A 12,781-nucleotide genomic window follows, 5' to 3' on the forward strand; every position below is an offset into this window, starting at 1 on the left:
CTGAATTTTTGAGCATTTTCTTCAACTGATGCAGAATGAGATTTATGGTTGTGTTAAATAAAGGGTGGTTATGGTTTTATTATTTAAGACAATTATGGTATCTAGATGGAATATAAACTAGACAAAATCAATTTGCATTAGTTGCAAACAATCTATGATTACCCAATTGGACTGGTATGGATATATTCCTCTTTATAGAGATTAGGCAATATGTAAGATTGTAGTTGATCCAGCACAATTTTGGAGAAAGAGAACAGTAAGTTTAGGAAAAGTCAGATTCCCATTCTTCAAAGTTGTACCTTTTTCATATTTTCACCCTCAACTGTTATTTCTGATTTCTATTATGGTATAGTTACTGCCATAGAGATGTCTCTGAGTGAATTGTTAATATGTTATTTTCACTCAAAGCATATTTTGTGAATGTCTGGTCAATAATTTATGAATAACCTATTTGAGATATTGTTACATTTTGAAACCAGGGTGACTGAGAAAACTGTGAAGTTGCCTTTTTTTGATGATTTTTAAGAATACTGGGTAAGTTTTTGATGTTTCTGCTGTGCAAGTGCTCATGTGGACTTTTCTGGATTCAGGAAATTGAATTGAATGATTTCTTTCTTTTCTTTTTCTTTTCTTTTCTTTCTTTCTTTTTTTTTTTTTTCTTTTTGAGAAAGCAGGATTTATTGAGAGGACAGAAAAGCTCCCACAGTGGGAGGGGACCCGAAGGGGTTGCCCTGGATGATTGATTTATTAAGACCTCCCTTAGCCAAATGAGCCACTGAGTTGTATAGGGTTATGAATTTGAAAAGATGGCAAACTATTTTGTACAGAATAAACATCATGGCACACATGAAAGACTTAACAGATTATCCAAATGTGGGTTCTTTGTTCATTATGAAAAATTAGATAAAGACTATTATATCTTAAAGTTTTAAAATTTCTTTTTGGTTCAAGCTCTCAAGAACTTCAAATGTAGAGCGAAAAACATCTCAACAACAGTGGAGTCGGGGCAACTTTACAGAAGGAAAAGTTCCTCACATAAGGATTGACAGTGGAGCTGCTATTGAGGTATACAGAAAGCAAACTAAAGCTGCTACAGACTTAGGTTTCTTCTAGGTCAATGGTTAATGGCAAAAAATTATTTAAAAATAAGCCCCTAAGGAAAGGAAGTAAAGAAAAGAGGAAATGTATCACTCTTAAGTATGTTAACATTTTTACTAAAGAAAATACAGACTGACCATTTTCTGTTTACAGAGGACCAAATGAACTTTAATTAAAGCGAAGGGCATTTTTATTTTTAAAAATGAGAATATTTTAGTCTTCAGGTCTTGGCTGTTGCTGAAGGCAATAGCAGAGTCTTTGGTAGACCTCTTCAAGATACAGAGAGGAACCAGATAATTTTAGATAGTTTGTTTACTTCCTTGCTGACTAAACAATGAGTGCAGTCTCCCTCCTAGATTTCTCCATCTTTTCCAGCCTGTGCTTTAATAAATACCAGTATTATTCTTCCCAGGATTCAAATTATTATATAAAAATATGAATTACATATAAAAAATTTTAAAATTGAATGTGTTTCTTCAACATCAGATTAAAGGAACTGCTATAAAAACAACTGCAACAAGAAGAAAATTGCATTAATATTAAATAACTGTTTAAAATTATTTGAAAGATATATTTAGCAATTTACTTGAAATAATTAGAGAAACTTCCTAAGAAAATTTGACTTGTAAAGTTTAACTCTCTCTTCCTTTTAAATAAAAGGCCTGTGCTTAAAAAGACACGCTACAAATTTACCAACTTAAATTACCCTTTAGAGCTTTTATAAGAGCAAAATATGTTCATTATGAAAAATTAGATAAGTATAGATAGAAAGTGAGGAAAATAAAAATCACTAGTCAGACATAACCAATTTAATAATTGTTATCTTTAGTTCATTTTTTCTGTGTGTATATTAGTTTTATTCTATTTTTTATTTAATTTTTTTCTGTTTTAGATTAGGGAATATTCCAAATATGCATATGTTTTAAAGAAATAAGCTTGACTGGTATAGTTGAAGTTGAAGCTTCTCTTCATCCATAAAATGGACAGGCTCATTTTAAATATTTTGAACATTTCACTTGATCTTAGCCAAAAGACCAAGAAGCGATATTTTGTCCATTTCAGAAGAGTATAAAGAAGGAAGTTACAAGCACCCACAATTCTACTACCTGTAGGTAACTACTATTAATATTTAGATGGACATTTTCCCAGACATCAGTGTAAGCACCTCCACATACACACATTTTCATAATTAGATCATATATGTATACTTTTAACTGTCTATATTATATCATGGACTTCTATGTCAATAAAAGTAGGTCTATATTATCATTGTAAAAGAGCATCCTAGCCGGGCTCGGTGGCTCAGCCTGTAATCCCACGCCTTTGGGAGGCTGAGGTGAGTGGATTGCCTGAGCCCATGGGTTCGAGACCCGCCTGGGCAGCGAGACCTCATCTCTACAATAAATAAATAAAAAAATCAGCCGGGCGTGGTAGCACATGCCTGTAGTTCCGGCTACTTGGAAGGCTGAGGTGGAAGGATCGCCGGAGCCCAGCAGGTCGAGGCTGCAGTGGCCGGTAGCAGCCACTGCACTCCAGTCTGGGTGACAGAGTGAGACTCCAACTCAAAAAAAAAAAAAAAAAAAGAGCGTCCTCTTTAAGTTATTAGAAACAAGAAGCCATTCTCTCCCTATTTTTACCTCTATGTGATAATATTAAAACAGTTGAAGAAAAAGGTTAGTTTATAAAAAACATACAAACTAGCTATCCATTTCTGATTTTAAAAGTCCAATTTACATAGTATTGAAATACTATATCCAAATTGTGGTTCTATCTATTTAGAGAGAAAGCAAAAATTAAACTTTTAAAGGACAAGAAAAATTGGAGAGATGATTCTGAAGAGATTATTTTGTTCTGTGGGAAAAAACAGAGTAAATGACCATTTTAATTGATGTTTAACTCACTTTACATAATACAGGCGTACCTCATTTTTATTGTGCATTGCTTTATTACTCTTTGCAGATATTACAGTCTTTTACAAATTGGAGGTTTTGGTAAATGCATCAGTCAACTCTGTTGGCACCATTTTTCTTTTCTTTTTTTAAGTTGAGAAACCAGGATTTATTGAAAGGACAGAAAAGCTCCCAGAGTGGGAGGGGACCTGAGGGAGTTGCCTGGCACCATTTTCTAACAGCATGTGCTCACTTTGTGTCTGTGTCATATTTGAGTCATTCTTGGATATTTCAAACTTTTTCATCATTATTATATCTGTTGTGGTGCCCTGTGATCGGTGACTTTTGATGTTACTATTGTAATTGTTTTGGGTTGCCACAAAATGCTTCTATATAAGATGGTGAACTTAATAAATGTTGTGTGTGTTCTGACTGTATACTCTTCTACCTCTCTTCCTCTCCTTGAGTATCCCTAGTCCCTGAGACACAATATTGCACTTAAGCCAATTAATAACCCTACAATGGTTCAAGTGAAAAGAAGAGTTGCATGTCTCTCCTTTTAAATCAAAATGTAGGAATAATTTCATGGGAAAAGCATGTTGAAAGTTGAGATAAGCTGAAAGCTAGGCCTTTTGCACCAAATTGTTAGCCAAATTGAGAATGCAAAGGAAAAGTTCTGGAAGGAAATTAACAGTGCTACTCCAGTGAACATATGAATGATAAGTGAAACAGCCTTATTGCTGATATGGAGAGAGTTTCAGTGGTCTGAATAGAAGATAAAACATTCCCTTAAGCCAAAACCTAATCCAGAACAGAATGAACTCTCTTTAATTCTATGAAGCGGCCAGGTTCAGTGGCTCAGCCTGTAATCCCAGCACTTTGGGAGGCTGAGGCGAATGGATTGCCTGAGCCCATGGGTTTGAGACTAGCCTGGGTAACTTGGCAAGACCTTGTCTCTACAATAAATAAAAAATGAGCTGGGCATGGTAGCATGTGCCTGTAGTTCTGGCTACCTGGAAGGCTGAGGTGGAAGAATCGCTGGAGCCCAGCAGGTTGACGCTGGGGTGACCATGAGTGTGCCACTGCCCTCCAGCCAACTCAAAAAAAAAAAAAAAAAAAAAGAATCCTATGAAGGTTGAGGAAACTGCGGAAGAAAAGTTGGAAGCTAGCAGAGGCTGGTTCTTTAAGGAAAGAAGCCACTTCCATGACCTAAAAGCACAAGGTAAAACAGCAAGTACAGATGTAGAAGCTGTGACAGGTTATCTAGCAGATCTAGCAGAGATAATTGACAAAGATTGCTACACTAAGCAACAGATTTTCATGTAGACAAAAAAGTCTCATATGGAAGAAGATGCCAATTTCTTTCATAGCTTGAGAAGAGAAGTCAATGCCTGACTTTAAAACTTCAAAAGATAGACTGACTCTCGTCTTTGGGGCTAACGCGGCTGGTAACTTTAAGTTGAAGTCAATGCTCATTTACTGTTTCAAAAATCCTAGAGCCCTTAAGAATTATGCCAGATCAACTCTGCCTGTGATCTATAAATGGGAAAACAAATTCTGGATGATAGTACATCTGTTTACAGCATGGTTTACTGAATATTTTAAGCCCACTGTTGAGACCTACTGCTCAGAAAAAAAGATTCCTTTCAAAATATCACTGCTCATTGATAATGTTTGTAGTCATCCAAGACCTCTAATGGAGATGTACAGGAAGATTACTGTTTCCATGACTTCTAATACAACATTCATTTTGCAGCCCATGGATCAAGGAGTAATTTTGATTTTCAAGTCTTACTATTAAGAAATACATTTTATAAGGCTATCTTTGCCATAAGTAGTGATTCCTTTGATGGATTTGAGCAAAGTAAGTTGAAAACATTATGAAGGATTCACAACTCTAGATGTCATTAAGAACATTTATAATTTACGAGAGAAGGCCAAAATACCAACATTAACAGGAGTTTGAAAACAGCTGATTCCAGCCCTCATAGATTACTTTGAAGGGTTTAAGACTTCAGTGGAGAAAGTGACTGCAGATGTGGTGGAAATAGCAAGAGAACTTGAATTAGAAGTGGTGCCTGAAGAGGGGATTGAATTGCTGCAATCTCATGATACAATTTTAGTTGATGAGGAGTTGCTTCATATTGATAAACAAAGAAAGTTATTTCTTGAGCTGGAAACTACTCCTGGTGAAGATGCGGTGAACATTGTTGAAATGACAACAAAGGATTTATAATATTACATAAACTTAATTGATAAAGCAGCAGTAGGGTTTGAGAGAATTGACTTAATTTTTTTTTTAGAAGAAAAAAGGCATGTCTTTATTTTCCAAGAAAGTTCATAGGCCATGTGGAAGACTTTTTTAATACAAAGAAAAAGTAGAATCATAGTGTGGGGTTACAGATGAACAAATAAATGTTCACTTAATCCTTAGATAATTCTAGAGTAGAAATATGCACCAATTAAATGGATGGCTCAGGCAATCCATTAAATTTAAATTCCAGTTAGACAGTTCACACATTACTCATGAACACACACATATACATATAATTTTTAGTTTAGTTTTACTGATTATATTAATAAAATAAATTATAAGGCCATTAACTAATAGTAATATGTATATCTATGTGTATATTAATGCAACATTTGCATATCACAAAATATATTTTTGTCTAAAAAATTCATTTTCTCTTTTTTCCCATACCTTCTTTCAAAAATTCATATATGCACATGTGTTTCCTGAAGAAAGGAATAAAAAAAGACTTAAATTTTAAAAGTAGTTCTGTGAGTAAAATGCTATCAAACAGCATTGCATGCTACAGATAAATATTGTATGAAAGGAAGAGTCAATCGATGCAGCAAATTTTATGGCTGTCTTAATTTTAGAAATTGCAACAACTACTTTAATTTTCAATAACCACTGACCTGAGCAGTCAGCAGACATCAGTGTGGAGGCAAACCTCCACCAGCAGAAAGATTATGACTTGCTGAAGGCTCAGATGATTGTTAGTTTTTTTTTTTTTTTTTAGGAATAGAGTATTAAGTTTAAGTTATGTACATTTTTGACATAATTTTATTGTACAGTTAATAGGCTATAATATAACGTAAATTTAGCTTTTATATGCACTGGGAAACCAAAAAATTTGTGTGATTTGCTTTATTGCAGTATTTACTTTATTGTAGTGGCCTGGAACCAAACCTTCATTATCTCTGAGGTGTGCCTGTATATAGTTGGGAGTTGCATATAAATATAATAAGGATAAAATCATATTTTGTCTTATTTTCTAATTAATCATTTAAGTCTTCTGACTTTGATTCTCACTATTAAGTGCTACTAATTGGGGAAGAGGGAGGAGCTAGCTCTTCTAAGGGACACAAAAGAAACAGCTTCTTAAGGAGCTTCTAGTCCATCTTGGAAGAAAAAATGAGAGAAAAAATGAGCCAAAATGTTTTTAAACAAGAGAGTAATAATAGTGTTTGAGGACCAATGTATACATGCTGAAGGGAGGAAAAATAAAGGAACAGTTATCATGGTGCAGTTAAGCAGGGAAGCCCTTCATGAAGGAGGTGAGTAATTAGTTGGACATTGACTCTTCTCTTACAAAAATAAGAAAAGAATGTAAGCATTAGAAAATATGAAGACAGGCAGCTAATTTACCTGTTGCATTGTGAGTGTGAAAGTGTCTCAGAGAGAGAGAGAGAGAGAGAGAGAGAGAGAGAGAGAGAGAGAGAGAGAGAGAGAGAGACATCTCTAGGGAAGGCTTTGGCTAGCTGACCCACCGAGGCGTCACCTAGGGGCATTAGCTCAGCTTTTCCCCCTTGTGCTGATCCCTATACATGATGGATCTAAAAACTCTTGTTAATGTCTGGGAGTTGATTTGGATGAGGGAGGCTGACTTCTACCAACCAAACTTAACAAGAAATGAAAGTGTAATCTACTTGCCTGTTCATAATTTTACAATGTGAACCAGAATGCTGATGTTGGCAAAACCAGTGCATTCTTTCTTTACAAGCAGAAGGAAGTTAAATGATAAGGGGAAGCACTCTTGGTCTGGATGGTGGTATTCTGGGTTGTGTTTATTTTCTTCACATAATGCTTTTTCTAAAGCAAAAAGAATAAAAGAACAAAAGCAATTTTAATATAAATGAAGATAAAGAAAAAACATTACTGTTAAACAAGAAAACAATTATTCAGTAGTTAATATGTGTTGATTTTGTAATATAGCTCTCACATTTTGGAATTTTGGGGTGAATGTATTTTATAGACACACATATTTATATATGTATTAATATTCCATTTCTTCTTTCTCATATGAAGATATTTTATTAATATTATAGTTTGAAAGAGATTCATTTTTATGCATCTGTGCTTTTCCACATTTCATCATTAGAGTTTTTATGGTTTTCCTCCAAAAGACATTTAATAAAATTCATCAAAACTTACTTTGGGTTAATTAAGATGTGTTTATTAATACTGAAGCAAATATGTAGTGTCTTCTATTTGATTTTACCCTGGAGCAGAATCTTTCTTCCCTTAGGTGAATATCTGTTAGTATTGTATGTTCATTTTTAATATCTGATGAATGGCACAGAGAGATAAAGAAGTCTTTTTTTCTCCAGGAAATCTATACCTTTGGAAGAATATTGGGACGAGGGAGCTTTGGAATGGTCATTGAAGCTACAGACAAGGAAACAGAGACGAAGTGGGCAATTAAAAAAGTGAACAAAGAAAAAGTAAGGCTTATTTACAGCATCATACTGAGGGCACACTGCCAGTGCCAGTAGATGTGGGCAGTATAGCTTTTCACACAAACAGAAGCTGCCACAGATCCTGAGGGCCAGGGCCTGGGCTGATCCCCTGGAGAAGAGTGGTGGCATTTCTCTAGCCTCCTGGAAAGGAACCAGTTCTTGAATTAAGGTAGGCAAGTGTTGTCTGGAAAAAGCAAATGAAAGATTAACAAAACCGATATAACCAAATACAGGCAAATCTTGCCAGAGTACTCTGAAGGTAAGGGCTGGTTCTCAGTGTGCATAGGTGTAGGGCTATGGGCTAGCGGTGTTTGGGTTAGAAGTAAGTCCTGAGACCCTCTCCCTATGCTGTTCTGATACATCGTTCTCCTATCCTCTCTGTATGTTTCCTCACTGTTAGCTAATTCTGTTTGTTTGTCCTACCTGCTCTTTCAGTTTTATCTACTTTTTTTCTCCAAGAATTTGCTACTATACTGTTTACTTGTATTCACTGTATTGCTTACTGGATTTCCTCTTGGAATGGAGAACAACTGGGCTTCTCTTTAAGGTAGAATTTAAGACCTGAGACTTTTACACTTGGTCATTTCATTAACTTTTTTCATTTCTGTGCCTAGGAAAAACAAAATGACAACATTACAGTGTTTTCCCCTTGAACTTGTGATAATAAATATTACATCTGCAAAATGAAATAGTAGGCTTTATGTATTGTTTAAAACAACTGTAGCAAATTGCATACCATTTCTCCTTAAAGTTTAGTAAGATAACATACCAATCCTAATAAAATGATTAAGAGCATTTCTAGAAAACTTTAGAATTTTTCAGCACTCTAGTAGAACTCTAGGTAGCATCCCAAGTGCTACCTGGGATATTATTATTTTCCTTTGCTCTTCTGGTAGGTAGGGTCAGGGGCTCAGTTTCAGGATTATATAAACAGGATACCTGCTTACAATTTTAGGAATTGATAATTTTTCCAACACACATTGGTGTTGGGAGTTTGCAGGAATTAAGATAGTATAATGAAATTATATAATTAATATATGAATAGAACAGTATATTATTGCATTATAGTCAGGTCAAGCCATTTGGACAAAGGGGAACACAGAATTTAGGTTGATATCGGGAGAAAGTGTGGTAACTTTCTATATCTAGTCTAAACAAGAATTCACTCCTCACAGTCAGTATGTCTCTTGATCCTCTAGGTGAACCTTTAAATGTGACTTTTTCCCTTCATGGGTGGGACATAGTAGGGTGGTCAGTATCCTACCCATTCCTGAGATGCTAAAGGTTGAAGAGTAAAGATAACTGGAAGCAGAAACCACCATAGGTAATATTTTAACTAGATAAAGTTCACCTTACGATCAATCCCTTTCTACTCTTTTAAGAACCGTTCCGTCCTCTTCCAAACTGGCTAGGGTGGGGGAGTGCATATAGAAGAACAGGATTAGGAATATTAAAGTTGAGCACCAGTCAAAAAAATAGCAGGGATATTTTTATGTGGAAATAAGAGCCATAAATGAGGACAATGCTTATCCTCAAATAATGGCAATTTTAATATCAAATAATGGCAATTTTATATGATTGGGGGGGTGGTTGTAGTGAGGTGGAGAAAACCTTTCTAGAACTTCTTAAATGACATTGTTGATAATCACACTATATCCTGAATGAAGTCCTTGTGCTCTCTGGAGTGTTACTGATTTTATCTTTTGCTGTCTGTATGGTAAGGGTTAGATGTTAGGAAATAAAGTTGAGGTTAAGTTTGGTCTTAAGGCAAGATCTCTCTTCTCTCTCTTTCTGTCTCTGTCTGTCTGTCTCTGTGTCTTCCTCAGTTAACAAAGAGGACCAGGAAATAAGATAATGCAGGCCCTCGTGTAGAATTTCATTGTCTGTGGGTTTTTTTATACATATAAATCAAATCAAAACAAGTGTAGAATTTCATTGTCTGTGGGTTTTTGTTTGTTTGTTTGTTTTTGAGTTGGAGTCTCACTCTGTCGCCCAGACTGGAGTGTAGTGGCCACTCCCGGCCACCGCATCCTCGACCTGCTGGGCTCCAGTGATCCTTCCGCCTCAGCCTTCCAAGTAGCCGGAATTACAGGCATGCGCTACCACGCCCGACTGATTTTTTGATTTATTGTAGAGATGAGGTCTCGCTGCCCAGGCGGGTCTCGAACCCGCGGGCTCAAGGCAATCCACTCACCTCAGCCTCCCAAAGGCACGGGATATACATATAAATCAAATCAAAACAAGACAACAACAAAACAAAAGAAAAACATTTTGTTTTTGTCTTCTCCAATTGATGATTCTGGAAGTAGATTTTGTTTTTATTATGCTAACATCAAAGGATCAACATAATTTTGAAAGAATTATCAAAAAAGTATATTAAAAATTGGAATAATTTTGTGAGGGAACAGATACTTTATTATCTAAATTATAGAAACAGTCCAAGAAACACATTTGGCTTAAGGCCAAATCATATATAACCTAAAGTTGGACAAAAGAAAGAAGGGCAGAATTTAATCTGATCATGAGAATAAATGGCATACTATCATTTGAAAAAGAACCTTCTCAAAAAATGTAGGAAAAATATACAGTAACTAATTTTCATATGAGGAATATAGGAGTGAGTTTCATTATGTGAAATGTGTGTTTCCTCATTGATTAAGGCTGGAAGCTCTGCTGTGAAGTTACTTGAACGGGAGGTAAACATCCTAAAAAGTGTAAAACATGAACACATCATACATTTGGAACAAGTATTTGAGACACCAAAGGTAAAGCTCTATTAGGCGCTGCCTTTTGAAAGTTGCTATTGTTACAAAATGAGTATCTTTCTGTTCTAAAGCAATCCCTTTGGGGCACAGTTGCTCATGTCCTTGGTGTGAATCTGACACTGGAGATTGATGAGAACATTCAGGAGGACTTTTATTATTGATTGTATAATTAGGTGTCTGATGATTAGACTGATGTCTTCTGTAATATGTTCTGGATGGCATGTTGAAAATAAATGTTTAAAATTAAAACGAATTCATATACAACCAAATAGTGATCAGAACATTTTAAGAGGTGGCTTTTCTTTTATATTGATCCTTAGTGTCTCCATTAGAGTCTATCAGAATATTGTCATAATTTTGCAAGGTTAGCTTCATAATCAAAGGGCATGGGGATATTTGTCACTATAGTGTGTAAAAGATACTGTATCTTACCAATGTGTTTTATCTTTTGATTTCCCTGTTATCACACTTCTCTTTAAATGTCTGTAATTTTCATTTAGAGTTGTTCAAAAGCATGGATTATTTGCCTCCAGATTTGCTTAGTGCTGTAGACTTGGGTGTTTTCTCTGTTTGGAAGCAGGATAATGTTGTGGTTAGATGTGTGCTCAGTCTCTGGGGTCTAATTGCCTGTGCATTTGAATCCTAGCTCCACCACTTATTAGTTATGAGACCAGGGGCAAATTATTCAACTTCTCTATACCTCAATTTCCTCATCTGTAAAATGGGTTTAGTAATAGTGTTGACCTCATTTGGTTGTTGGAAGATCAAACGGGTATGATTGACTCCAGATCCATCCAGGTTGCTGCAAAGTCCATATATTTGTCGTTCTTCATGGCTACATAATATTTCATTGTTAATATGTACCACATTTTTTTATCCAGTCCAGCTTTGATGGGCAACATGGTTGGTTCCATGTTTTTGCTATTGTGAATAGAGCTGCAACAAACATACGTGTGCAGGTATCTTCTCTGTAGAATAATTTGAGGTCCTCCGGGTGTATTCCCAATAGGGGAATTGCTGAGTACATGGGAGGTCAATTTCTAGTTCTTTCAGAAATCTCCAGATTGTTTTCCAGAGAGGTTGTACAAGTTTGCATTCCCACCAGCAGTGTAGAAGCATTCCTTTTTCTCTACATCCTTGCCAGTATCACAGAAACAAAGAACAGAGTTCCATATGTTCTCACTCATAAAAGGATTTTGAACAATTATAATGCTATAAGAAAGCAATTGGCAGTAATGGGAAACTGTTGGTGGGGTGGGATTGGCAGTTGAGGGAAACTGCTGGGGGGGGGCATACCTCATTAACAGGGGTACCTGCGTGACTAATGTTTGTATACCTAACCCTGAATTATACCCCACATCTTTGCAATAAAAATTTAAAAAAAAAAAGATCAAATGGGGCAATGAACACAAAGCCTCTGTCTCATTAAGTGTTAGCTATTGTTCTTCATTTCCTTTGCCAGTCTCTAACGTAGTAATAGTGAATTTAGGTTATGCATTCTGCTTGATTCATTATGGATGCAACATGTGATAATAATGCCAAAAGTCTTCTCTGCCCTTTTCAGCCTCAGAGTTGTGATTTCTTTTATCCCCAAATCTTCTTAGAATAGTTTAGTTCTTTATCATCAGTTTTAGGCAATTTGACTATCAGGTGCTTTGATATAGTTTTGTTCTTCATGGTTCTTGTCTCATAGGTCTGTGAGTTTATGGTTTTCATTAAATTTAGGAATTTTTAGGCCATTGCTTCCTCATTTTTTTTTTTGGTGCTTTCCCTCCCTTTGGAGACTCCAAGTTAGGTTGCTTAATATTGTCCACAGTTTGCTAATGTTCTCTGATTATTTTTCTCAATTTTTTTCTTCCCTTGTTTCATTTTGTATAGTTTCTATTGCTATGTCTTCAGATTCAGTAATCTCTTTTTCTGTAGCATTGTATTTGTTGTTAATCTCTTCCAGTGGAAATTTGATTTGGTTTTTAAAAAAATATTGCCCATGTATCTACTTAACATTCTCAGTCATTCTTCATTCTTCTTGAATATAGTTATAAAAACTGTTTAAATGTCCTTTTCTACTAATTTTATCCTATGTGTCATTTCTAGGTCATTTTCAATTGATGGATTTTTTTTTCTCCGCCATTAGGATTTATACTTTCCTGCTTCTTTGTATTAATTTTTTATTGGATGCCAGACATTGTGAATTTTACTTTATTGACTGCTAGATATTTTTATATTCTTGTAATCATTCTTGAGCTTTATTCTAGGATATAGTTAAGTCACTTGGAAACA

General features: G+C 35.4%; 1 protein-coding gene across 1 annotated transcript in view; it reads left to right on the forward strand.

Moving 5' to 3' along the window:
- Positions 1 to 12,781, forward strand: part of STK33 (serine/threonine kinase 33) — a 157,889-nt gene that overhangs the window by 124,798 nt on the left and 20,310 nt on the right. Inside the window, exons 3-5 of the mRNA XM_008054578.1 lie at positions 952 to 1,065; positions 7,608 to 7,721; positions 10,397 to 10,501. Coding sequence (XP_008052769.1) covers positions 952 to 1,065; positions 7,608 to 7,721; positions 10,397 to 10,501 — 333 coding nt within the window. The remainder of the gene's footprint in view (positions 1 to 951; positions 1,066 to 7,607; positions 7,722 to 10,396; positions 10,502 to 12,781) is intronic.

This window comes from Carlito syrichta, unplaced genomic scaffold, assembly GCF_000164805.1.
Source record: "Carlito syrichta isolate Samal-C Ts95f unplaced genomic scaffold, Tarsius_syrichta-2.0.1 Scaffold296499, whole genome shotgun sequence".
Classification (NCBI taxonomy): Eukaryota; Metazoa; Chordata; class Mammalia; order Primates; family Tarsiidae; genus Carlito; species Carlito syrichta.